Below are 27,269 nucleotides of genomic sequence, written 5' to 3'. Positions count from 1 at the left end.
TCACTATTGAGTACCATAGATATACTATATGTCCTTAGAGGAAGATTATAGGAATATAGTGATACCATAGAAGATAAAAAATACCTATTGTGAAAGAGAAAGAATTACTGAGAGAGTAGAAAGACACACATTATAAGTCCCCATAGGAATATTATATGAATATTAGTGAGGGTGGTTTGTCTTTAAAGCTGCCAGCAACAAAGACAATCACCAATTAAAACACTTTTGATGTGTGCAAAGATCCGTTCATTGTATGTTTGAAGCATATGTACAGTTGGACCCATGTGGAAATTCCCAGTGAGCAGTTTAAAAACAGCTCAGCCCAACAATCCGGGTGTCACTGAAGGGCTCAGACATTTGGCACCCAGGCCTTAACTGGCACCACACCCTTGGGTGACAGTGGGAAACTACATTCCTCAGGACAGACGCTGGACGGGCAGCACAAACCTATTGGCCCTTAGGAAAAATGACCATAGTAATCCTGTGATACATTTTACATGGGTACAAATATCACAGCAAAACTAGAAGTCCTATAGGAATATTATAGGAGTTATCAGAATAGGAATTTATTATAGGCATATTATAGTTGTATCATTGGAATACTATAAGAACAGAAATTGTATATTATAAGACACATAAGAGATACAAAAATAAAATACCATGAAGTAGGCTACCATAAGGTCAGTATAAACACACAATTGAGAAACATAGACTATACATTTCTATAGGGATATTATAGGAATTATAGGATTTTCATGTAATGTCTTACCATATCACAACACAACTATAAGTCCCTATTATAGGAATATTATAGGAATATACAATAACATCACTACTGAGTACCATAGACTCACTATAAGACCCTATAGGAATATTATAGGAATTTTGTAGTGATTTCTCTGAAAACACACACACACACACACACACACACACACACACACACACACACACACACACGCAGACATGCACGCACGCACACTTTAAGACACGCGCACGCGGACAGGCATACGGGTCATCCAGCCGGTCTGCTACTACTCTACCAGGCTTTAACGACGTGCCCAAAAGTGTGTATCTGTGTGTGCGCGCGCGCGTGTGTGTAGCCACTGACCGAGCATGTGCAAACTGTGAGATTATCAGTCCTCCTGACTCATGAACAGACTGATGCGTCTCGTCTCGGACAGGAATTTACTGGAATATTTCTCGGAGGGAAACACTGTAATTCAAACTCGACTGAATCACTTATGAGGAACTATTTTATTCCGCCGGAGTCGGCATGTTCAGAGGAAATGAGCGGAGTTATTTTGGTTTGACTTGATTTGGGAGACTTTTCGCGCGTCTGGATTGTCAGTTTGTCACAATAGTAAAACGTGGGACTCGAGCAGCAACAAATTCATCCAAATAAAATAGTTTGTTCGACTTTTTCGAGAGTTGGACGCGTTTTTCTGAGTAATGAGAGGCTCGTCGCAGGTTAAAAGGAATACTGGACCTGTTTTCTTGATATTCCATGGAGAAATAGTGCGACTGAGGACTCATCTCCACTGGCCTCAGCACAGATAACCCACAGACAAGACAACGTGTTGAATTGTATGTAGACTTGGATAGAAGGATACTCCTCTTTCTAAAAAAAAAAATCGTCTATATTATTGAGTCAAATGGCAGAGGAATATGAGCAGTCCGGTGCGTCAGAATTTATCAAGGGTAAGTCACACTGATTTATCGATATTTCATACAGTTTTTACCTAATAATGATAGTGGGGGAAAATAACAAAATCACTAAATTATCCGAATTATTGCCCTTCTCTAAATCAGTGGTTCTCAACGTGGGGTCCGGGGACCACCAGGGGTCCTTGAGGGGGTTCCAGGGGGTTCCCAGCATATTGAACTTCACCATTATTTAATTTACAAGAAGTTAACACAATTAGAGAATGTAGAGGAATGACTATTTTGATCATAGTTTCACTGTTATCTCTCTAACATCACATACAATACAGATTGTCATGGGATTCTGGACAAAATCATATCTAATAATACAAATATTCTCAGATTTCATCATCAAATGGGGGTCCGTGGTCCTAATGTGGACTAAATTAGGGGTTCTTGATATGAAAAAGGTTGAGAATCACTGCTCTAGATTACCAAACAACACTTTATGAAACAGACCTACAGTAATCCTATAATACATTTTATAAGTCTATTACACAAATATCACAGCAAAGTTATAAACGAATTCTAAATATCCTACTGGAAAATTATAGGAAAATTACAGTGATGCCATAGGAGATAAAAAATATAACTATTAAGTACAGTAAAGTCACTATACACTCACTATTGAGTAGCCTATAATAGACACATTAAATCCTAGGAATATTATAGTGATTTCTTCCTCAAATCACTGGATATAACTCAATAAGAAACCAACAGTCTTATTACCTTGATAGGCCTACCTTACCAGTAATTGATTGTTTCTTGTAGACAGATCATTTGTAATTAGATTACATTTTGGAGTAATTTGCACAACATTGATTACAACACTGCTGGGATTAAGATATATTAAGACACACATTAAATAACAGGCAACATTGTGTAATTTAGGGTGATGATGGGTGGTGGGTCAATAACAATGTGAGGGGAGTTAAAACAAAGATCCTGGTTTAGAACACCATATCAGTGGTTCTCAAAGTGGGGTCCGAGGGCCTGCAGAGGTCCTTGAGGGGGTCCCCTAGCACTATAACTCATGTGAAATGATCCCAATTAGATTGTATATGACTATTGTAATCATTGGTTTCACTCTCACCACTATTATCTCTATACAATTCAATACTAAATCAACAGCAGTAGCCCTTGCTATATGGGTCCCTGGGACGTAACAAACATAACAAATGGGGGTCCGTGGTCTAATGTGTGTCTATTTGGGGGTCCGTGACATGAAAATGTCTGAGAACCAGTGGCCGAGAAAATGGTCTTTGATGTGGCTCCTCAGTGATAACACATACAAATTTAACTCAGAACAGTTATAGATAATTCAGTGTTCTCTGTCTGCCTGCTGTCTTTTTCCCCGTCTCTGTCTATGTCTGGCTGCCTGTGTGTGTGTGTGTGTGTGTGTGTGTGTGTGTGTGTGTTGTACACCTCAGACCGTCTGTACTTCGCCACCCTGCGTGTCAAACCAAAGAATACGGCCAACACCCACTACTTCAGCTCGGATGACGAGTTCATCTATGAGAGGTAAGTGTCTATGATAAGACCTTGTTTTTACAAGACCGGGTCAGGTCAACACAGCTGGATCACTAGAAGGTTCAAATGGTTCAGCAAGCTATTCTGGAGAAACAGCTGATGGGTTTTGCTGTAGAAGTAGTTGCTGTAGTCCGGGGTTTGTATGTAGAAAAATTCACAATATCTCACAAATTTCAATTGGAATATATGCATATGCAGGCAAAAATTATGTGATTGTAGTGAATAGTAATTACTTGCAAAGCAATGCTGGTGCCAACTATTCAATAATAGGCCCGAGTTTTGCAACTGACATCTGATTTCGATCTCTGTAACGTTTTGTTCACAATTGTTACATGGCATTGCGGCTGTTGGTTGACTACTATTAATGCAAACATTACTGATAGAATTTATATAATGTTGCAAACAGGCAAACTCTTTGGCAAGTTGTTCATGATGCTATTTGTAATGAACCCTCTTCCTCCCATATCTGCTGAGTCATTTTGTGATGATTCCACATCCAGCTGATATTATCACCAGTGCTTTAAATCAGCCTCTTGCATACATTTGCAGACTATCTCAGCAGCCAAGTGGCAGCAGGTGATCACTGTTTGAGTTTTTGAAAGTACTTCATTAAGTAGAAAGTCAGTAAACTAAATGTCTTCTTCTTAGTGTCTGGTGGAGGTTTGATTGGTGAGTCCAGCTTTCTCTGGACAGAGCGCTCACTCACTGCTGTTTAGGAGACTCTTTTGTGTTCAAAATTTGGTAACTTACTTCACTGTAGAGCTTTACTTATCTGTACTTTGCAGGGAACGCCACTGTCCAATGCACACTCACAACAGCTGAACCCAAATAGTGATTAAAACACGTCCTTTCACCACAATAAACACTCCACTTTGTCTCCAGAAAGGGACTTTGGCATAGCATAGGGATTGTTGAATTGACACCTATGTGGCCAGCTATACATTGTATACACATTTGTAGTGTATATACACACACACACCTCTTACCCTTCACACCTTTGACCCCTACAGTCTCTAATCAATCCTCAACATATTCAGTACAGCAGACTCTAAGAGTTTTACCCATTCCTTCACCCTCAGTGTCATTAACACAAGTAAGTCTACACTAACCCAGGGGAGTGGAAATATACAGTAGAAAAAACTTCCTTTAGATGTACAGGAGGCCTAGGAAGCAGCCCAGTCATGTTAATCTCCTTCCTTCCTTCCTTCCTTCCTTCCTTCCTTCCTTCCTCCCTTCCTCCCTTCCCTCCTTCCTTCTTTCACAATGTAGACCCAAGTCATTTGTATTCCAGCCCTTTATAAGCACAAAACCATTGATTTCCATCAGAAGTAAGCCATTCATTCTGACCTAAACCATTCATTCTTCCTGCACAGTAGGACAAGCAAATGCATTCATTTGAGAGGAAGGGTCCATTCATTTCTATTCAAAGCCTACACTGACAAGAAATTAGCCATTTGTTCATTTGAATTCCGGGCCTATATGTGAAGCACACTATTCGTGCCATGCATTCCCATGCACGTTAAGCCAGTGGTTATGATCCCACTGTAAGATATAGGTCAAGATGAGATCAGTGGCTGGGCCCTGGTGATGGACAGGGATTTAGGACAGACACTGGATGACACCATTTGGACTGGACACTTTCACCACTGGATCACTGCGTCTGCTATATTAGAGGCCTACATTTCCCCTAATGTAGACAATGATCTTGGTCATCAGCATTAACCAAAACAACAACACATATACAAAATACTGTAACTATATTTCCTTGCTATAATAACAATGCAATTGTACTCTGTAAATAATATTATAGGCTTGAAAGTCCATTTGAACATCAAACTGGCCTAATTCCTTTTAGAAGATAAAAGGAACATCTATCATTAACTGTAAAACTTCCTTCCCTCTATCAAATATACAGCATTTTCTCCCTAAGTGATATCCCATCGGTTTACACTTTTGACAGATCCCTCCCCGCGTTACATCCCACCCCGACATCCTGTTTCAACAGGAAACACATCACATTAAGGAAGCAAGATGCTCCCAAAATAACGTTTCATTATAGACTGCGCTTTCAAAACATTATTATAAGCTACTAGTTGAATGTAAGTTGATTAAAATGACTAATAGGTTGTGTCTTCAGAGAAACTACAGAGACTACTGATTTCATGTCCAGGTTGTTCACAAATCTAACATTGACATTATAGTAGGAGAGCCATAGATAGAGTATGACCAGGCTGATCACTGGGTGCCATGTTGACACCCCTTCTCTAATACTAAGAGCTGTTGGCTGCAAAGTGTAGCAGTGCCCTCCATCATATCACCATGGTGAGATGCACAATATTGTAAAAAATCAGCTTACAATAAACCACCCGCTGCTAAGCTGCAGCCATCGAGCAGGATTGTGGAACATGGCTGCCAATGAAAATTGCACTTTCTCTTTTTTTATGGCTCTGCACAGGCTTGATAGGATGTCACTTCATCATCATGGCATGTCTGTCTATAGATAGACTTTATATTAGCGTCTGCCACCTTACTGCCCTGCGGCCATACCATTTAATTAACACGCAGCTTCAACCCCGGTGAGGTGCCAAAGGCCTGTGATGTGACCAGCCACTTTTCCACTGCTGGGTCAAATGAGGCCTAACAGTGCCGGTGCCAAAACAGATTAAAAGCTCTATTTGCTGACATGAAACTGTAACCCATTTGGAAAATCATCTCTGCTGGCAATAGAATGCAGAAAGTAACCCAGAGATGTTGCACTGGGGGTGGTAGGGTGACATACTTTGAGTGAGAATGGTTTGGCCCCAGCAAAAGGAAATCCTGGCTCAAACAAGGAGGCCATGTTAACTGTCTTAGCTGTAGGAGATTATTAAAGTACACCAGGAAGTGTGCTGCTGTGGCCTGGCTGTACAAGACACACTAATGCAAATCACGTGCCTATCTGTGATTACTGGGTCACTTTCATGTTCCGTTTTCTTTATTTAATGGCAGGATATGTTCACGGAATTCCTGTTTTATTAGTCAGTATGCAGTGGAGAGTGACAGTGGCAGAATTCAACCCACAAAGCTGTGAATACATGTCATGCATCCCAGCCTACTGAGCCACAGAGACACCTAGAGTGGGCTCTGCTGTGTTTCAGATGTTTCCGTTTTAAAGGACAGCATGAAGTCCACCCACTCGAAAAATGTTTTTTTACAGTATATACGGTGTCTGAGCTTCACTCAGGTGGCACAAAATAACCACAACAATACGCCTGAAAATGTGTCTCAGTCCTCTTCCAACAGACGTGAGACTGAGTGAGAACGAAACCCAACCAACTACAGGAAACGACCCCAAAGCACAAGGGATTATGGGTATAAGGAGACAGACGTTGACATCTGATAGCCAGCAGTTCCTCGTGCTTGGAAAGTCTGGACTCATGCTCACATTCAGCTCTTTCTTCATGTGTTCTTACCTGGTTTGAACACCAGAGAAGAAGAGCGCAGACAAGTCCAGCATGCTTAGCTAAAGTTACAGCGACAGGAATCGGATTTGATTTGACTCCCTCCCCCCGCTGCCAAATCTCTAACCTGGCGGGATGACAGGTTACCAAAACTCTGTCCAGTAAACCAGTCCATGTGACTTTTGCTCACAAGCCCGGGTTCACTCGTAACTGGGCAGCAGAAATCGAAACAAACCAAATACAAAAATGCATATGACCCATCCTCTGTTTCTCGGTGTGTTTCAGTTTCTATGCTGACTTCGGCCCCCTCAACCTGGCCATGCTGTACAAGTACTGCTGCAAGCTCAACAAGAAGCTCAAGGTAAGAGAGACTGAGGAAAAGAGTCAAGCTAAACAAGTGATTTGTGTTCATATTGGTGATGGAGGTAGTACTCTTCTGTTCTCTACTGTCTGACTGTTCATGTATTACCTGTACAGTGGAGTTGTTACGGGTTATTATTGATTAGGTGTTGACTTTATTTTGTCACTTCAGTCCTTCACTGTATCCAGAAAGAAACTGGTCCACTACACCAGTTATGACCAGAAGAGGAGAGCCAACGCTGCTGTACTCATCGGTGCCTACGCTGTAAGTATCTATCTATCTATCTATCTATCTATCTATCTATCTATTTATTTATCTATCTATCTATCCATCTATCTATTGTAAATAATACTCGCCCTCCGCCACTAGGTAATCTATTTGAAGAGGAGTCCAGAAGAGGCCTACAGGACTCTGATCTCAGGAAACAACACAGCCTACCTGCCTTTCAGGTAGGCCTAGAGACACACACACACGCACACACACACACACACACACACACACACAGATTATTTACTTTGTGAAATTTGGGATGGAGTGGGAAAATAGTGGGGAAAATCACTGAGTCTGATAATCGTGATCACATTATTTAGCAAAATGATGGGGATTATCTCTTTAGCTTTACCAATGCAGTCCTTGTGTGTGTGTGTGTGTGTGTGTGTGTGTTTGGTATCTCTCTTGACTGCCTAGCTAGAGATACTGGGTTTGCTGCAAATCCCTGTTTAGCCTGCCCCTGGCACACACACACACACACACACACACACACTGAGGTCCCAGAGTAAGAGTGATGCCATTGCTGCAGTGTGGTGATTTGGTTTGGGTTCGGGCCAATTTACTGCAGTCCTGACTACAAGCCCAGCAAATCAGGCTGGGATTGGGATTAAAACTTTGGGCTCAGATGGGTCTGGGAAGGTTCAAGGACAAGCCAAGTAATGCCTGACTCAGGTGCCACCAGTTCCAGAGGGATTATGCTTGTTGAACTTTTTACAGGTCTTGTCAGGTCTCTAGTCCACATACTGTAGATGTAAGGGCCACCAATCTCAAAATACATGGGATAGCAATGCTTCTAATGATTCCACACAACGTAGATGAACGATTCAGCCAACAATTATGACCAGCATCATTTTACAATCCTCGTGTTATATGGTACTTCTGTTTCTTTTTGCCCACTATGCTATCAACATTGATTTAGACCCCCTTCCCACTTGGCATTAACATGCATCCTGGATGATCTGATTGTGACTGTACCGTGCACAGATCAAATCCAGGTATAAATGCACCAAAGATGCATTGAAGGGCCGCTTTCACCCAAACTACCTCTTGAGGAGGACAGACTCATTTGGCCACATTAACAACAAAGCAGAAATGTAATGTGTTTCAGTGTTGTCAAACACTGGTGCAGGGGAACAAGCCTGACGAGGTGTTTACTGTTCATTTTAATGGATGAAAATATCATGAGAGGAAGTGGCGTGCACTGCATTCTGCAATTCAATTTCAGTGTGTATACTGAGACACAATTTAGTGTCAGGTGTAAATGTAATCCAGCTACATCATGTCTAGACAGTCTGGACACGAGACACATGTTAATGGCAGGTGTAAAGGGGGCCTTTGTCCCATTTTCCTATCCATAAATGCAATATTGCTCATCTATATTGCCTCAAAAAGTTCCATCACTGATGGACATTTGTTCATTTCATGTGGTAGAATCCATCACCTCTGCATTCATTCGTTTCATCATGAAAGCATTTTGTCTGTGAATCAAAGTTGCAATGAAAGTTTATGTTGCGCTACAACCAATTACCATGTCCAATCAGCTTAACTTTATTGTCAATAGGTTTGAGCTGTGGGACCTTGGAATAGAGCTCTGCACATAGATTGCAGCAACACAAATGCATTTTGGATTAAATGTAAAATGGAAACTAACCACCAGCATACACATTCATCCTTGTACATTCCCATCCGAGCCGCATATTTTTAGATTGTTGGTGAGCCAAAGTGAAGCATCTACTCTATTTTGTATTTTTATCGGCCAGTTGTACTACTAACATTATTGACTCTGACCTATTTGGCTGAGAAGTGATGCCTTTGTAGTGCTACAGAAATACTGGCAGCAACACCAGAACTAGCAGAACCCTGCAAGTCCACAGTAGAATACAATATAAAGTCAAAGTTGTATTTTATAGGTGTTTGGATAACAGGGTACAGCAGTAGCATAGGATAGGATGATCAAAGGGCAAAGAATAATGTGTGTGTGTGTGTGTGTGTGTGTGTGTGTCCTAGGGATGCGGCGGTGGGGGAATGCTTCTACAACCTCACCGTCTTCGACTGCCTACAAGGAATACGCAAGGTAAACAACAACCAAGCCCACACTAAATGGAACTAAACAAAACTAAGCTGAACTAAATGACACTAAACCATGTGAAAGTACTTTGCTGTGATGTAGATATTTACTTCACCCCTCCCATACACACATACACATCTCAACCAGGCAAGTAATGGAGGGTAACATTAGTTGTGATCAGTTGTTTATTATGCATTTAATGGACACCGGTCATAGTTCACCCACCTTTTCATTCACTGGTCTCTACCTTCCCTCCCTCCCTCCCTCCCTCTGCGTCTTGTTCTCATGCTTAATCCTTTAGTCTTATTAAAGTTTATACAGAAGAGAAAAACCAACAGAGGTCAGGGAGAGAGGAGTGGGGTTACATCACAGAGTCAGACTGCAGGTCAGATTTAATAGCATGCTGCCCTGAGTCAGGGAATAACATGCTGTCCTCTCTCCCCTCTCTGCCTCCCTCTCTCTCTCTCTCTCTCACCCTGTCTCTGTCTCCTCCAGGCATTACAGTATGGCTTCCTGGACTTTGAAAGCTTTGATGTAGAGGAATATGAACATTATGAGGTGAGGGCAGATGGACAATAACGGTTATGATGGACTCATCGTTAGATAACTCTCGCAAACTAGAATCATCATCATATTCCTCTGAGTTACAATAATGCAAGAGACATTTTGGCTGGACGGATTTTGACCTTTGACTCTTTCTGTCTATCTTTCTGTTTGTATCTGATTTATTCAAGGGATGGATTTTCAGTACAAGACAAACATATACTTTATATACATATACTGTACATGCATCTCAATCGTACTTAGACTTACACAGCATAGAATATGATCCACAATTCTACAAGTCCAACAAAAAAGGCATGATCTTAAAACAACAGAGAAAAGAAATATAAATAAATGCATGAATATAATTAAAAAGAAAAAGCATGCTTAAAAAAACAAATCTCCTAGTCCGACTCCATCATGGAGGTCCATTTGAGGATTAGCTGTACACAAATGGCTAAATATATAACAACCAGGCTAGAAAGAGAGACTGAAATAGATTGAGGTGTGGCTGTAGATCCATTCAGTAATGTTCTAAGTAAAAGTGACTAGTAACCCTAACCCTGATAATGTAGTTTACTGTGACACAGTAAACTAGTCTTGTCTTTAGCCCTAATCTCTACTTTCTTAACACTCTCTTAACACAACCACCTCCAAATAGAAAGCCCCCTATAGAAGTCAAGTCAAGTGTATTTGTATTAGCACAGTTACAGTCTCAAAGGGCTTCACAACACCCACATTACGAAAACAATAAATGAAAATGACCCTGCAACCTTAAACCCTCACTGAGGATAAGGAAAAACGAATTTGATTTATATTATGAAAGAGTGAGTTGAAGGGTGAATACTGAGACAAAGGTTCCCAATGCTCCCAAACTTAAGCCTCTGAACCAATATCGTATTATAATTTTTTAAAGTTGCATAAAATGGAGCACATCTGCAATCCACTACATCACCATGTCTTTCTGTCTTGATTACTCTCTCTAGCGGGTAGAGAACGGGGACATGAACTGGATCGTCCCGGGGAAGATCCTGGCGTTCAGCGGTCCTCACCCTCGCAGTAAGATAGAGAACGGTGAGTCTGAAACTACTGGTTCCCAGAATGCGTTTGGGGACCCCTGGGGATCCTCGAGGGTGTTCCGGGGGGTCCCCAGCAGAATGAGGAATACTGTTACTTCATTCACTAGAGGTTTGTCTAGTCTGGAGGTTTCAGTGTGACCCCACCTGCACTACAGACAGTTCTTCAGGTTTCTACCAATTCAACAGCAAAACAGACTTATTTGTATGAAAATGTCACAGATTATAACTCGAAACCACTAAACTCAATGCCAATAATTCATAATGCTTCTATTCTTCCTCCAGGTTATCCTCTCCACGCTCCGGAGGCGTACTTCCCGTACTTCCACCAAAACGACGTGACGGCGGTGGTGCGCCTGAACAGGAAGCTGTACGACGGCCGGCGGTTCCAGGACGCGGGCTTCGAGCACCACGACCTCTTCTTCCTGGACGGGACCACGCCCTCCGACCTCATCGCCAGGCGCTTCCTGCACGTGTGCGAGAGCACCGAAGGAGCTGTGGCCGTGCACTGTAAAGGTGAGGGGAAGGGGTGTGTGGAACTCTTAACATGTGTGTGTTTATTTCATCAGGTAGATAGAGAAAGATATAGAGAATGCCGTGTTGCAAGTCTGAATCCTAGACTTTTTCTTCTCTTCCCCTTCTTCACTTTCTGTCTTAAAACAACCATCCAATCACAGCCGGCTTAGGCCGCACGGGCACTCTGATTGGCTGCTACCTGATGAAGCACTTCCGGTTCACTGCGGCCGAGGCCATCGCCTGGACCCGAATCTGTCGGCCCGGATCCATCATCGGCCCCCAGCAGAACTTCCTGGAGGAGTGAGTCTCAGTCTCAGTCGAGGTTCTTCTATATAGATGGTTTAGTTGCAATATGTTTTCCCTTTGGTGTAATGGTGCTAATGGGAGACCTAGGAGTTTTCTACACCAGTGATTCTCAACCTTTTTCATATCAAGGACCCCTAAGTTAGTACACATTAGGGCCATGGACCCCCATTTCTCTCTCAGACCCAAATCTGAGAATATTTTTATTGTCAGATATGATTTTGTCCAGAATTCCATGACTATCTGTATTGTAGGCAAAGAGATAACAGAGAAACTATGATCAAAACAGTCTACATTCTGTAACTGTGTTAACTTCTTGTAAATGATATAATGGTGAAGTTTAACAATTCATCAGTTTAATGGGGACCCCCTGGAACCCCCTTAAGGACCCCTGGTGGTCCCCGGATCCCACATTGAGAACCACTATTCTACACTGTCAGTCCAGCTAGATAACTGTTTGAATATTTGATCGATTGAAGGACTTCACTACCCAGAAATTGTGTGACAGCTTATTCACTGGTGTTGAGGATTTTGTGGCTAGACGATCACACTTCACAGACGATCCTCCTATCTATATCAGTAAACCTCCCATAATGTTTGAACCTATATATGAAGCAATGATTCTCTGATACACGTGTATGTGTGTGCATCTACATGTATGTGTGTGTGTGTGTAGGAAACAGCACAGTCTGTGGGTCCAGGGCGATGTCCACCGCTCCAAACAGAAACTCATCCAGCAGAGACTGAGTCGCCGACAGCAGCAACGCCATCAACAGCAACGACAGCAACAGGACAGCTCTGCCTCCGAGGGCGTGGAACAGGAACCCGTGTCCTGCCTGCTCTCCAGCATGGACGACCTGTCAATCAACACCACCCTCTACAAATCCTACAGCTTGGATGAGGTGAGGGGCGGGACTTTTAGGTGTCAATTGGTTATTATAGAGATTAGGGAGATTGCTCTATGGCACAAAACAGGAAGAGAGTTGCTGTTTTTTTTTTTCTTTATTGAACAAATTTGATTGACTTTTTACCTTCTGATGCCAACAAAGAGTCCGCAGTGCCCATAGAGGTCCACTTGGGACAGTTTGAACAAACCTTGTTTTTGTGTGTGTGTGTGTGTGTGTGTGTGTGTGTGTGTGTGTGTAGTATAACTGCAGGGATGCAGGTCTAACTCAGGGAGACAAACTGAGAGCACTGAAAGGACAACGGCCACCTAGATCTGCCTCCTCCACAAGGTACACTGCTGTGTGTGTGTGTGTGTGTGTGTGTGTGTGTGTGTGTTTGTGCTTTCCTGCATTTTTTGGGCATTTCTGTGCATTGCTGGCTACTTTCACCCTTACAGTGTGCAGTTGCTTGGGAGGGTTAAGTTCATACCAAGTGTCAAATCATTGTTTTCATATTCTCATATTTTCTCCTTCGTTATATATTGCATATACTGTATCGTTACATTTAGCATTTCTTTTCATGATGCATATATTTTGCATATTTTTCATCCATTTCTCCTTGTCTCACTATGTTCTACGGCTGCTATTTGGCACACCCTGCAACTATGCTGTAATTCATATATTTTCATACTTTTCAATCATATATTTTTACTGAATATGTTCTAGTATTGTAATTGTTAGTTGCATTGTGTTTAATGCCCCTCCGTTTGCTCTATTCTTACTTCATATCCTGTTTTTCTTTGCTGTATCATATTATTTGACCAAAATTCCCCACAAGGATCATTAAAGTTGATCTAATCTAATGTAATCTAATTTGTCTGACTCCCTCTCTTCTGTTTCATGTTAAAATCATGTAAAAATGCATTAAAAAAAACTTTTACAGAGTTTGTTGTTGGCAAACATTAGCTTAATATCTGTCTCTTTCTTTGTTTTCTGCTCATCCAGGTTTAACCTCTCCAAGCCGGCCCATGGTTCCATCCTTCCTCCTCCAAAGTCCTCCAAAGTCCCTCTCCCCTTCTCCTCTTCCTCCTCCACCAAGCAGCTGGTACGAAGCTCCTCCTCCTCCGCCACTCACATCAAGAGGTGACTGTCCATGTGTTTGTTTCTTTTTGTCAGATGGACGAGGGGTAATAGATTGTAAAATTGGTTTAAAGGTTAGTACGAGTTTACTGAGTTTCTTCCCCCACCTCTACTTTTGAAAATTAACTTTTGAAATGTAGTGCAGTCAGTGGGATCAATGCACTGACAAATATAGCAGCTGAAATGGTGAATGGCAGGTGTTAATGTAAATTTATAACACCATGTAGCAGCCAGTCATGCCATAACTTCCCATAATGTAATAAAATTATGAAATAAAAGCAAACGTCATACTCAAATGAAAATAAAGTGATTTAAAGTATTAAATAGTATATTTAGTATATTTAAAAGTATATTTAATTTATCATGTCACAAAATTAATTAATGTGTTGCATGCTAGGTAACGCAATATGTCTCTGACTTGTTTTTTCATATATTCTTTTTGTTAGAAGTCTCTTGTCATGTAGACCAGTGGTTCTCAACATGGGGTCTGGGGACCACCAGGGGTCCTTGAGGGGTTCCAGGGGGTCCCCAGCAAATTGATGAATTGTTAAACTTCACCATTATTTCATTTACAAGAAGTTAATACAATTAGAGAATGTAGAAGAATAACTGTTTTGATCATAGTTTCTCTTTTATCTCTCTATCTACAATACAGATAGTCATGGAATTCTGGAAGAAATCATATCTTGCAATAATAATATTTGCAGATTTGGGTCCGAGAGACAAAATCTCATCAAATGGGGGTCCATGGCTCTAATGTGGACTAAATTAGGGGCCCTTGATATGAAAAAGGTTGAGAATCACTGATGTAGACTAATCCTCTCTCTCTCTCTCTGTCTCTCTCTCTCTCTCTCTCCAGTCCCTTCAGTCTCAGTATGTTCAGCACTAAACCTGCTGTGATTCGCTGACGTCACGGTAACCGCGTCATGACAGCTAACCAGGAAGTGGGAAGCGGGGTGAAGTTGCCAGCTAGGCGGACAATCGACCGGACGGGCCCAAGGGACCAAAAGCTGTACAACATTAGTTTAATTCACATTCAACATGTTTTCTTTACATTTTACTGCTTTGATGTTAAAATCAAAACAGTTCGGTGCAGTTCCAATAAAAAGACTTTGGGTTCCAGACAACTGGAGGAAGTGGTGGGCTGTTGTGCTGTGGTTGGCTTGGCCTTATTCATTTTATCAACCTTGACAAATGCATGGTTTGAAGCCAGGGTCCAACAAAGTACTACACTTTTCATGTGGGGCGTTTTTGGGGTCCTGACCCAGAGTTTAAGAAACACTAAAGGGTAAGCTGAAAGGACTACACCAACTTTTTTGGGAGTTTGGCCATTGGTCACCAAAATTATCTGTGTCTCTGATAGTTTTGTGCGCATGCTAACAGTTAAGCATACATAAGTAATCTTAGGCGATTAGCATTAGCATAAAAGTGAGATATGAAGCATCTAAACCTGTCAGGATTGGTCAAATAGACAAATAGAATAAAAAAACAATACCAACTTTGGTTTACTAAATGGTCTATCGTCATGTATTGGATAATGCTAATCACCTACGGTTACATAACATACTGTATGCTAAAGCATTAGCATATACACCAGATAAAATTATGTACCAGAAACAGAGATGATTTTGGTGCCAGTCCTTTCTTCACATATTGGGTAAGGTGACCAATAGGCCAAACTCCTAAAAAGGAGTTTGGCCTATTGGTCAGTTAGGATCACCTCACAACAGGTACAATCAGGGATGTAACCACCTAACTCAGTTTATACACCTTTTTAGTTTTGGAATAGAGTTTTCTATCTTTTGTAGGCTGACATAAATGTTTATGAGGTAAAGTCATCATATTCATCATAGTAAACAGTATCAAACTGATGTAGGTTATGTTTCCATTAAAGCATAAGTTTTTTTTGGTGGTGGTTTGCCTTATGACTGACTGCAGGTCAAGGTTTATCCACCTTTTTACTTACAGGGTTTACAACACGGCTGTGGATTTGAACATGTTATATAGATTTCATATCAGAAAATGACTACAAAGAGAAAGAGCAGACTCTCAGCTTTTGATTTTCCGTCCTTATTCCCCTCCATGTTAAACAAGTTCAAATATCCTGATGACAGTCAAGGGAGTGGGGGTGGAAACAGCCATATACAATCCACTTTCAACTGCAACTGCACTTTATTATAATAACCATATTTATATAATAGATGTTTGTTTTGAACAATGCAAAAAATGCTGAGCTATGAACGCAGTTTGAAATAGTGCTGTAAAAGTCAAATTAAATCTATAATAAATTTGGATTTTGAAATTTGGATTGCAAAACAGGGAGCAGACGTTTTGGGGGACAAGGGGTTGAGAAAAAACATCTAGTGGACCTTTAAGGAAGATTTGAATGTAAAAAAAAAAAAAAAAATACATTATGAACACCTTCAAGAATGGCACATTTTCAGTGGTGGGGTGAAGGGGTGAACTTCTGCTAAAGAATTACACAACTTTGTAACAGATTTCTCTTACCTGAATATATTTATGTATTCATGTTTTTTCTTTTTATTGCAACGGGAATCTTGCTATGCAAATGATGTTCAATTTTCAAACAGTACTGTCAGTATCATGAAAGATATTCTGGTCACGGATTATCTTTGCAGATATCTCTTTGTGAATGTATTGTTTAATCGCTCTTTGATTGATTTTACAAAGAAAAACCTTTAATTATTTGTTATACCCAGTCTGATAAGGTGGCTGTCTTTAAATGTTGCTGCAGAGATTATTTTCTGAATGAGGAATAAAGGTTGATGGTGGTAAACAAACTGATTCAACACTTTATTATCCATAAATATAAGTGTTTGTGTGTGTGTGTGTGTGTGTGTGTGTGTGTGTGTCATAACAATTTGATAAAACTGAATAAATGATTGAATAAGACTGTGTTGTCAACTAGGTTAAAATACTCAGTTAACTAAGTAGTTTTCCAATATTACTACTGTCCTCACTATCAAAATATACATTTATATTTGCTGCGCTTAAGTGCTATTAAGTGAGCAATATCAATAGTAGCCTACACATGGGGAAAGCACATGCAGGAATATAGAATGTCATTTAATTTTATGCAACAGAACCACCATAACACCCAATATTTCAACAAGGTCATCATCAGTGGTAGACTGTATAGAGAGACTGACATCTCGGATATATGTGCACTGTGTCCACAGGTGTGAATCGTCAAGTCATTAGTTCATTCATTAATTCTCAATGGATTAGCAGAAAACATGGCACAACCTACAACATGAGACAAGAATACAGTATGAGTAAATCATCAGTCCTCACTCCATATCAGTGGGTGGCGGTAGAGCGCCCTTTAAGCCTTTTACAAAACGCCGTTCAAAACAAATAGAAGAAGAAGAACTCTATCGGCCACCGTAGAAGGCGAAACCAATTAGACAGCAGCACTACAACAACATTAGCATTTGTACTCTGGGTGTTATAAAGGTTCTGTACTTTATCTCACTCCCGCTCCGTCAAATGTTTAACAGTGACACAGCGGGATATAACCACAACGACTCTGTAGTAGCCTCGAGCTAGGCTAACTGGATAGCTATGGAGAATGCATTCAGTCAGTGGAAGAAGCAATGTCTGAACAAGTTGGACCTGAGTAAGAAGGGCAGTGTAGATGTAGATATTGCCCATGTTGTTTCTCTCCTCAACGGCTGTGACAGCTACTTTACCACCAGCTCGTGCTCAGGACGGATTATACTCATCGATGGGGTGAGAGAGCGGTCTCGTGAAGCCTTGCAGATTTCATTTGGGAAGACATTTGGGAAGATGTTTCTCTGGTCACTGGCTGTGCTAATAGATTAGCTAGCTGGGTTAACTTACTTTAAATGATAATGCTGGCCACTTAGCTATATACTGGGTTGTGATAAAAGTGCCCAGTTTTGACTGTTTATCTACCTGTCCGTGTATTTGTCTCTCTATCTACCTAGCTGACTGTCTATCTACTTATCTGCCTGTCTAACTACCTGGCTGTCTAACTGCCTGAGTGTCTAACTAGCTGCCTCTCTCCTAGAGAGCACTGAAGTCCAGAAGCAGAACTGTGTTTGGTTGTTTGTCTCCCACCAGAAATGCAACTCTGATGACCTGGTGAGACATGATGGATTCCAACTATGACATACTACACTTTTACTATTCATACAAATAACAGTACTAGCCTAATAGTCCACTACTACTACTACTGATATATTCCATTATTGGTAGTATAAGTTGTGAAACAAGTCTCTTTCTAACATTAAATCTAATATCTCATTTATGAAAACGAATAATACTTCATCAAACAGCTAATCTAATCTATCTGTGTGTGTGTGTGTGTGTGTGTGTGTGTGTGTGTGTGTGTTCCAGATGTCTGGTCTGGCCCGGTCCAGTGGAGATGCTGTGTTGAAGTTCGAGCCGTTCGTCCTCCATGTTCAGTGTAGGAGGCTGGAGGATGCACAGCTCATGGTGAGAATAAGAGCTGTAGGTCAGTACATTTAGCTGTGTCTGTGCTCGCGTGTGTGTGTGTGTATTGCGGCCCGTGAACAGTGAAGCCTACACAACACACAGCTCTAAACTGCTGGTGGGGATGAATGTCTATTTTGCTATTTATACTGGTTGTTATGAGAGTTTGTGCTTTGTGTAGCATTTTAATAGCAGTGAATCACAGTGACTGCTCTGACATCTCCTCTCTCTCCTCTCAGCACTCAGTGGCCGTCAACTCAGGCTTCAGGAACTCAGGTCTCACTGTCAGCAAGGCAGGAAAGATCATCACGGTACGCTCTGAAATATGAATGAAGTTGGTGTATTGATTTGTCCAGTTATAGGTGACATATACAAGCTCTCGGCTTACATAGACTGGAATTTGTAACCACGTCCTCTCATCCTCTCCTCTCCTCGTCTCCTCTCCTCTTCTCCTCATCTCCTCCTCTCCTCTCCTTGTCTCCTCTCCTCTCCTCCTCATCCTCTCCTTATCTCCTCTCCTTTCCCCTCTCCTCTCCTCTCCTCTCTCCTCTCCTTGTCTCCTCTCCTCTCCTCCTCTCCTTGTCTCCTGTCCTCTCTCCTCTCCTCTCTTCTCCTTGTCTCCTCTCCTCTCCTCTCCTTGTTTCCTCTCCTCTCTCCTCTCCTCCTGTCCTCTCCTCTCCTCTCCTTGTCTCCTCTCCTCCTCTCCTCTCCTCGTCTCCTCTCTCCTCTCCTCTCCTCTCCTTGTCTCCTCTCCTCTCCCCCTCTCCTTTCCCCTCTCCACACACAAACACACAAACCACTCTCCAATTATAGTAGTGGGATGCATGTGGATGGCTTCCTTGTCTGAGGTTCTAAACTGCTTATCCACAAGGGGGCAGCGACTCCACTAGTCTTGGGCGAGTCACCCTGAGCGAGGTATTTAAACCTGGATACTACAGAAGAAATGCCTTGTTTAAATAGGTGGAGAATGCTAGATGGGCAATATAATTCTCTTGTTTTGCCCATAGAGATGCATTTCCAATATTTTCAGATCAAGCATCAAAATTTGACAGCCTCCATCATATCGTCTCTGATTAGCCATGACAAGAACCAGAACATTAGTTAGACATTAGTACAAGAAATGCCCCATTGCATTGTGTTTTGTCCCTCCAGGCGGTCCGCAGCACCCACGGCCTGGAGGTTCCTCTCAGCCGCCAAGGAAGGCTCCTGGTTGAACAGGACTACATCCACTTCCTGGTCCAGGTAGCCAATCAGAAGATGGAGGAGAACCTGAGGCGGATACAGAGGTCGGTCTAGATAAAAAAACACTCAGATGGAAACCCAGCTGCTTGCAGTGACGCGGCTCTGATCCTCTCTGTCGCCCTCAGGTTCCACCAGAATCTCCAGTCCGCCCTGTCTGCAGAGCAACTACAAAAACTACAAATCCCAGACACCCCCAACTCACAGGAACGACAAAACCAAGCTCCCCCTCACAGACTGGACACAGGAAAGGGGGAAGAAGAGGAAAAGGAGAGGAACAAAACGAGTGTGTATAAGCGGAGGCGGAAGAGAGGACAGCAGCACCGGACTGACTGCTGTGACGGTGATGCAGACAGTCCAACTGAGCTGGAGGACTGTCTGGATCTGTTCACATGAACTGGTGGCTCTCAATGTGGAGGATTTATAATATGAAATATGATATCACTAATGACCAAATATGAACACGTTACCAATTGTGATAAATGCATTTTTGTGAAACAATAAGTATTTGAAGCCTGTGGACTTCTTCAAATTAAGTTATAGTAAGTGAACTCAAGGCCTTAAAAGTTATTGAACAGCGTTAAAGAAAGCATTTTTAGTCTCAAATTCAGTTTTGGATGTCTTAAAAATGTTGTGAGAAATCAACCCAGACATGCATATCTATATTCTGATAGACTTTGTTTTCATTTTACATCTTACATTTAATTCTAGCATTAAGAAGGACTTAAAAATCTTGATGAGTCTTCCTGGCTTCCTAGCTGGGACATTGCAATGCCTTGCAGTGTTTTTATGTGTTTATTGGTTTGCTGCAGCAGGGCACACTGTTGTCTTTTTATAATCCCAGAATGGTATCAGACCTTATGATCCCATTTACTCCCGAGCTAGATGGATATATAAAGATTAGCTGTAGATAGGACTCCAAGGCTAAACACAAAGAAACAGACTGTACCTGATCTTGAGCTCACAAATATCAGGACTTGTACGTTAGAATAAAAGCTGCTCTGAGTGGAGTCAAAGTGAAGTGTGCATGGTTTATAAGGAACCTGATCCAAGTTCAGCCGTGCAACTTTTTTCATGAATATGGCCCCAGCTGTTTATTACGCGCAGCTGTGTGTATGTTAACAGTCCTCAGAGTCCATAAAATGACATCTTTGTAAACTGTTTCTTTGTCGACTTGCCTGATTAACGAAGCATTATATACAAGCAAATATACTGATAAATAGCAGCTGTTTTAGCAGTCACATTTACCACCACGCATTTGCATCTGATTCAAATGATTCAGGATGAGAGTGTATCAACAGCAAATGGTGGGAAAGAAAAGCATTTTGCTTTGTGTCCTGTAATAACCCGTGCTAATGTGAGGGTTTTGGGGATAGGAAAATTCCTCTGCAGAGGCTGAATCCAACAGTTTCAACAGTTTCTGTTCACAATAGGTTACTAATGCAAATGCCTCCTTGACTGTTGCACTGTTAGTAAAATCAGTCTCTTAAGTCACACTGTCAACCAGGCAGGTTTCTCTGTCTGATTTTGTGCAGTGGAGAGAGATAAAATGTACTTACTAATGTCCTGCAGAAACCTCAACTCTATAAACCCCCTGCAGGTACAGTATATCATTGATCATTTTGTGCTATGGGGCAGTAAAAATCGTACTTATTGCCCCTCTAACAAACAGATTTGTCACCAAGTGCTTTGCAGAGAACAAACAGGACACAAGCTGGACTGATCCCAGCTTCATCCTTGACCCCCAGACACCAGAGGAAAGTCCTGAGCGGCTGTTTCAAGGCCAGAGAAACACAGAGAGCACACACACTTTTATCAGTCCTGCGAAATCACTCTGATCTCTGCTCCTTAGATAGTGTTCAGATGAAGGGAAGGTAAAAAACTCTCTCTCTTTCTGTGACACACACACACACACGCGCTGATCCAGTCTCTCGCTCAGTTCGCCTCTGCTGCTCTCAAGTTTCTTCACACTACATTTTTGGACCCCGATGGAGGAGAAAGCGACCGGGGAGAAGAGGATGGAAGAAAAGCAAAACAGGTTGGCAACTGGACTTACAAACTCATCTGACACTGCAGACCGGCTGGGAAGTAAAGCACCAAATGATCATGATGCATTCTGCTGTGTTCCTCTAGGCCGAAGCAGCCGAACTGTGAAGACTCAGACTCGGAAAAGGAGAGAGAGCAGAGAGTCTATCTGGGATGTCTGACTAGAAAACAGCTGGTAATGATGTGCGTGGCGGCCGGACTGGTCCTCCTCCTCATTATCATCACCGTCACAGCCGTGGTGGTCACCAACAAGTCAGGTATACACACTCTTAACACAGATGATTTCTGATATCAGGTCAGTTTCCAAAGCTGTTTTAATATGATTCTCCTGCATGTTGCTGTCCTGGGTATGATGGATGTGATGGCAGTTTGATTGCAGATTTATTGTAGTCTTGATCAATACACTGGTTGTCTATGGGAGGACCTTAACCCGAGCTGATTCTAATGAGACACTTTGATCAGATTCCACACCAGTATGCATGAATATGCTCTTATTAGTATTAGTATAAGTGTTATTATCCTGGTTTTTGTGTCCCATGATGGTCTAAATGCTGTTGCAGAGGCTTTTCCACCATATAAAATTGTGAGGGAAACTGAATACTAGATAGATTTAGATTTTCTTTTGTGAAAATGGTCACATTTAAAGATATTGAATAATGGTATATAATGATATCGGCAGCATCAATCTAAAAAATACTGGTATCAGTATTGGCTTTAAAACACCCATATCAGTCAAACCCTAGTGTGTTATCCAGGACCAGGTCCACAGCATGTGTTCATATCTTTAACACAGCCAATATAATATGACCTTTGATAACAGATAACAGATAGATGGTAATAACACTCATCAGGTTTCATTGAGCAATAGTACATATTTTGCATGGATGCTATGAGGCCCGGTGTGTTTACATTCCTTCACAGTTTGTCTGCATGATTTGTCTGTGTGTCTCCTGCCGTCCAATCAGGTTCTTCAGGCCCCCTCCCCTCGTTTCCTACCGGTGGAGACATGCTGGACTTCCTGGTTCAGACGGGTGACATCAGCAGGGCCGACGGCCTATTGGCTACCTGGTATCACCGAGCCAACAACAAGTCTGAAATGAACAAAGCTCTAGCAAGTAAACACACACACATGCGCATTACTCATCACACCACATAATGTATTATCCCTATATTAAAAGTTTATTCATTGGTTTCCCCTCATCTCTGATTTCTCTCTCCTTACTTCCTTAGGTGATGTCATGATCCTGGAGGCTGATGTCACTGTGGAGGGTTTTGGAACGGCCAATCAGAAGCCCATCCCTATCATGGCCCACCCCCCTGACATTTATAGTGACAACACTCTGGACCAATGGCTGGAGGCCGTGCTCGACTCTAGCAAAGGTACTGGACATAGACAGAACACATAGAATAGAATAGAATAGAACTTGACCATCCAACCAATGTAAGCCTGTCCCTCTGTCTCTGTCCAGGTATGAAGTTGGACTTTAAGTCTCTGGCCTCAGTGGGTCCCTCTCTAGACCTGCTGGATAAGAAGAACCAGAGCAGAGGGATCCACAGGCCTGTGTGGCTCAACGCTGACATCCTAAGAGGACCCAACATGCCGGACTTCCTGCCTCCAGTCAATGGAACCAGGTCAGACCGCCTGACTCGATACCAGACATTTTGTGGCAGCCATTTTGCATCCTTCCTGGTAAGGTTTAGTTCATTTGGGGATGCAAAATGGCACGTTTTTATTATCTTAAAGGAGAGTGGGCATGCTAGCCTTGTCCTGTATTTTATTAGCTTAAGATATACGCAATATATAATAATGACAAAAAATATTTGAATATGAAGAAATCAATCAAATATGTGCATTTGCAGCATAGATACTATACAGGAAATGTGCAAAATCTGAATCATATTCCCATTAACTTACTGACTACTCTAATGCTGCATAATAACATACTGTATGTTTCTCTCCTCTCCATTCTCTTCCTTGCTATCTTCCTTCCTCCCTCCATTCCTTCCCTTCCTTGCACTGTCTCCCCTCCCTCCTTCCTTCCTTCCCTCCTTCCTTCCTTCCTTCCCTCCCTCCCTCACCACTTCCCAGATTTCTCCAGTTGATCCAGGAGAAGTTTCCGGACGTGACTTTGTCTCCTGGATGGAAGGTACTGTTTATTCTGTTTATTTACTTATTGATTTATTTTTTTAGATATAAGCCCTTTATGTCGGTCATGTTTAGTTTCTGTGTGTTTCTGTCAGGTAGCCTACGCTCCTCCGATCTTCACTGACACCTACACCAGGTCCATGGTGGAAGAAATGTATGAGATGGTCAAAGATGTCCCCCAAAAGGTAAAAACACACAAGTGGGGATAAATAGTATTAATTTGGAGAAACACTAGCACTAATAATACCACTGCTGTGAGACAGAGGCTACCAATCATCTCCATCATTTCTGATTTGTTTGCAGTAATTATACCAAGGTATCACAATTAATTTGACAATGATATATTGATGTTTAAAAATGCTTGTCAGTTGTAAAAACCTACATGAAGATCAGGAGTGATTTGTTTCTTCAGGTGACGTTTCCTGTCCACGCCCTGTTGGTTCGCAGCGGCTGGCAGCACCTCAGCTGGCTGCTCAGCCGGTCGCCACGGTAACGACCACTTCACTCTATGTTTAGAAGATGGGAAGAAAATGGCCGTAAACCCTCACCATTAATGTCCAGTAACAACACTTTGTGAGGCTGTGAGTGTGTTTTTTTTCTGTTGCGGTTCGTCTCCCCAGGTTCAGTCTCACTTTGTGGCAGGGTTCCATTCACCCCGGCGTGGATGACCTGCTGTTCGTCCGCGACAACAGCCACCCAGCCAGAGTCTACTACGACATCTACGAGCCCACGCTGTCTGCCTTTAAACAGGCCGCAAGTAAGCAAGCACGTGGTCGAATGGGCTGCCGGCGAGACACACTCACCCAGTTTACAATGGCAAACTTATGGAGTTTAAAAAGGAATAGTTCACCCAAAAAAGAAAATTCTGTCATCATCTACTCACCCTCATGCCAAATGAAACACAGGTGAAATTTGTTAGTCCATATAACACACAGGGAGGCTGCCAGCACAACTTGGTAGCAGCCTTCTCCAAAACAACTGAAGGATTTTCATTGTTGGGTGAACTATTCCTTTAATATGACAAAACTGATGTAAGGCAGGTAGTGAGAAAGCAGTCTGTCAACCACTCACTTTTTCACAGTCGAGTCTAATAGGGTTTTACATACCATCATATACATGTCATACACCATACTACATCATATACATACTACATATACACACATCATATACATCCTATACTAGGTCTAAGTGGCCGCGTTTGTGTGTGTGTGTGTGTGTGTGTGTGTGTGTGAGGGGGGCTGGGAGGCATGAATTTACATCTCCATGATAAGCATTTCAATATATGTTCATCCTTATAGCAACAGGTAATGTAATAACTGTTGAATAATCTAAATGTAATAAAATACCAGATTATGTAATATTAACTTCAGACTGATATTGTAAAAACGTTACACCACTTGCAATGTAATAATTGCCAGTTAATGTATTTGTGTATAACATTATCAGGATAAAAATATTACAATATCATGTTATTACATTTTTGACTCATTTAGAGGGACGTTTTGTTAAATATTATATTATTGTTGTTTATTACATTATCAGTTGCTACAAGCGTCTAAAACGATTTCTATTCCTTTTGTGAGCAGAGGCTGTTGGCCAAGACTGAAAGGGGTGTCTTAAGTATTTTGTTGCTGTTTGCGCGCATTTATTTGTTTGTTTGTGTTTCCAGGGCAACGAGGCCGTCTGAGGCGATTCTACCCTGGGGGAGACCTGATGGAGTACTTCTACCCCGCTCACAGCTCAGACTCCAACTTCCCGTCTGGAGGCACAGAGCGGGACAGCCTGGCCATCCATTGGTTCACCGTCACTGACCGAGCCTCCCTATTGGCTCAGCTGTCAGGTGCGTTTTGGCTTGAACTCAGCTGTAGCATCACTAAGTCAATGTGTGAAAAAGCTGATCAGGAGCAACCAAAGTCTACAGAAAACTTCAGTCATGGTATCACGAGTTTAAACGTGATCATGTTGTTCTGACAGTTATTCCCATATGTTATGAACGCAGCATTAATCTTGCCCACCTGTACTGTCCTGTTTGTTATGTCCATGTCTGTCCAGACGGTGCTGGTGGCATGCTGGTGGTTCCGGTGCGTTCTGACAGCGACCGGCCCCACGTCCCTCTGGTGGAAGGTTCTGGTGGAGACTCAGACCCGCTCACACTACAGGTAACAGCTGACTGTCAAACCACAAGCAAGTTACTGGCAGAGGAAAACCATCTCCAAACATCAGGCGGTTATGAATCTGACTGACGCTCACGCATTTTTTTAAATACTACAACTGGTCAAGGTTATTATCGTTAACGAAAACTAACGAAATAATGAAAACTAGGTGTGAAAAAGCATTTTCGAAACTAAAATAAACTAAAATTATAGAGAAAACGTGTGTTTCATACATAAGCCTAGTATTTTGAATTTTTGAATCTCGCCCCTGACAAATACCCCATATTACAAAAAAAGACTAAAACTAACACTGAAACTAATAAAAACTAAACTAAAACTAAGCATTTTCAAAAAATAAAAACTAAACTAGCAAACCCGCTTTCAAAACTAATTAAAACTAAACTGAAATTGAAAACAAAAAGTCAAAACGAAATAAAAATAAAAACTAATGAAAAATGCAAAACTATAACAACCTTGCAACTGGTTTTGGATGCGTTTCATAAGTCTTAGTGCCATGAGAGTCAGAAATTGAACTGGAATTGGTTCTAACAAAAGCCTTCCATCTTAAAGTTTATTAAAATGCATTTTTAATATGATTTTTTAATGTGATGATGATTATTACTGCTACTATTACTACTACTACTACTATTACTTAACTTAGTTTACTAAAATGTGGGTCACTCGAGGCTCCACAGGCTTCAACATCATAACTTTGTCTCTGTGCAGGACTTTCTGGAGCTGGTGGGATCGAGGGCCGGTGGCTCCTGGGGTGTTTACCTGCGGGTGCAGACCCAGGAGCTTCTGGAAGCTTCTCTGAGGCTGCTGGACGCCGCGTACAGCAGAGAGCAGCTCTACAGGCCGGTCTGGATCAGCACGGAGGTTTCACACGGCAGCTACAATACACAGGTACCTTCCTGTCTGTCTGTATAACGGTGTCATCCGTCCCACTGCTGTATATAGTTTCTAACCCCCCCTTCCTTTCTCTTTCAGGAGTTTGTATCCACAGTAGAGAGGCTGTTCCCCCACGTGACCCTCGTCCTGACGGAGCAGAGCTGGCCTCCCCGGACCCCGGAGACGGCACCGGGCTCGTCTCAGCGGGCGGCTCTGCGTCTGAAAGCAGGGTTACTGCCGAGCGGAGGGGAGGAGCTTCGCCTGCTGATGCCGATGATGGACAGATATGACCTCGTACTGGAGGAGGAGGAGGGGGGGGGATGGATGGAGAGGAGGGGAAAAGAAGTCTTGAAGGCGCTTCTGAGCCAGCGTACGGGGAGAACAGACACAAGGCTGTATGTTATATCTGACCAATCTGCAGACACATGGACCAATCATAAATGAGAATGGGCAACGACCAATTCACGCAGACCAATCACGACA

General features: G+C 42.1%; 3 protein-coding genes across 3 annotated transcripts; all 3 read left to right on the top strand.

Moving 5' to 3' along the window:
• Positions 1 to 1,652: 1,652 nt before the first annotated feature.
• On the top strand, positions 1,653 to 14,740 carry LOC139638182 (dual specificity protein phosphatase CDC14AB-like). The gene is made up of 14 exons (XM_071512227.1): positions 1,653 to 1,698; positions 3,132 to 3,222; positions 6,957 to 7,032; positions 7,204 to 7,296; positions 7,402 to 7,481; positions 9,310 to 9,376; positions 9,866 to 9,928; positions 10,900 to 10,987; positions 11,275 to 11,505; positions 11,667 to 11,805; positions 12,485 to 12,710; positions 12,955 to 13,043; positions 13,698 to 13,835; positions 14,692 to 14,740. Exons 1-14 carry the CDS (start codon positions 1,653 to 1,655, stop codon positions 14,738 to 14,740), a joined length of 1,476 nt encoding a protein of 491 aa, XP_071368328.1.
• A 2,522-nt stretch (positions 14,741 to 17,262) lies between these two features.
• Positions 17,263 to 20,678, top strand: tyw3 (tRNA-yW synthesizing protein 3 homolog (S. cerevisiae)). The gene is made up of 6 exons (XM_071512231.1): positions 17,263 to 17,596; positions 17,891 to 17,960; positions 18,216 to 18,314; positions 18,551 to 18,622; positions 19,464 to 19,597; positions 19,679 to 20,678. Exons 1-6 carry the CDS (start codon positions 17,418 to 17,420, stop codon positions 19,944 to 19,946), a joined length of 822 nt encoding a protein of 273 aa, XP_071368332.1. The 5' UTR covers positions 17,263 to 17,417; the 3' UTR covers positions 19,947 to 20,678.
• Positions 20,679 to 21,538: 860 nt separating this feature from the next.
• Positions 21,539 to 27,230, top strand: fam151a (family with sequence similarity 151 member A). The gene is made up of 13 exons (XM_071512214.1): positions 21,539 to 21,592; positions 21,691 to 21,853; positions 22,562 to 22,711; positions 22,827 to 22,976; positions 23,066 to 23,228; positions 23,686 to 23,743; positions 23,838 to 23,927; positions 24,155 to 24,231; positions 24,363 to 24,499; positions 25,412 to 25,582; positions 25,795 to 25,901; positions 26,622 to 26,801; positions 26,886 to 27,230. The coding sequence occupies exons 1-13, from the start codon at positions 21,539 to 21,541 to the stop codon at positions 27,228 to 27,230; spliced, it is 1,845 nt and encodes a 614-aa protein (XP_071368315.1).
• The last annotated feature ends 39 nt before the right edge of the window (positions 27,231 to 27,269 follow it).

The sequence above is a fragment of the Centroberyx affinis genome, unplaced genomic scaffold (genome assembly GCF_046629955.1).
Source record: "Centroberyx affinis isolate AG114_WGS23_722 - 3 ecotype Tasmania unplaced genomic scaffold, CSIRO-AGI_Caff_v1 ptg006177l_1, whole genome shotgun sequence".
NCBI lineage: Eukaryota > Metazoa > Chordata > Actinopteri > Beryciformes > Berycidae > Centroberyx > Centroberyx affinis.
This window is presented reverse-complemented; position numbering and strand designations above follow the sequence as displayed.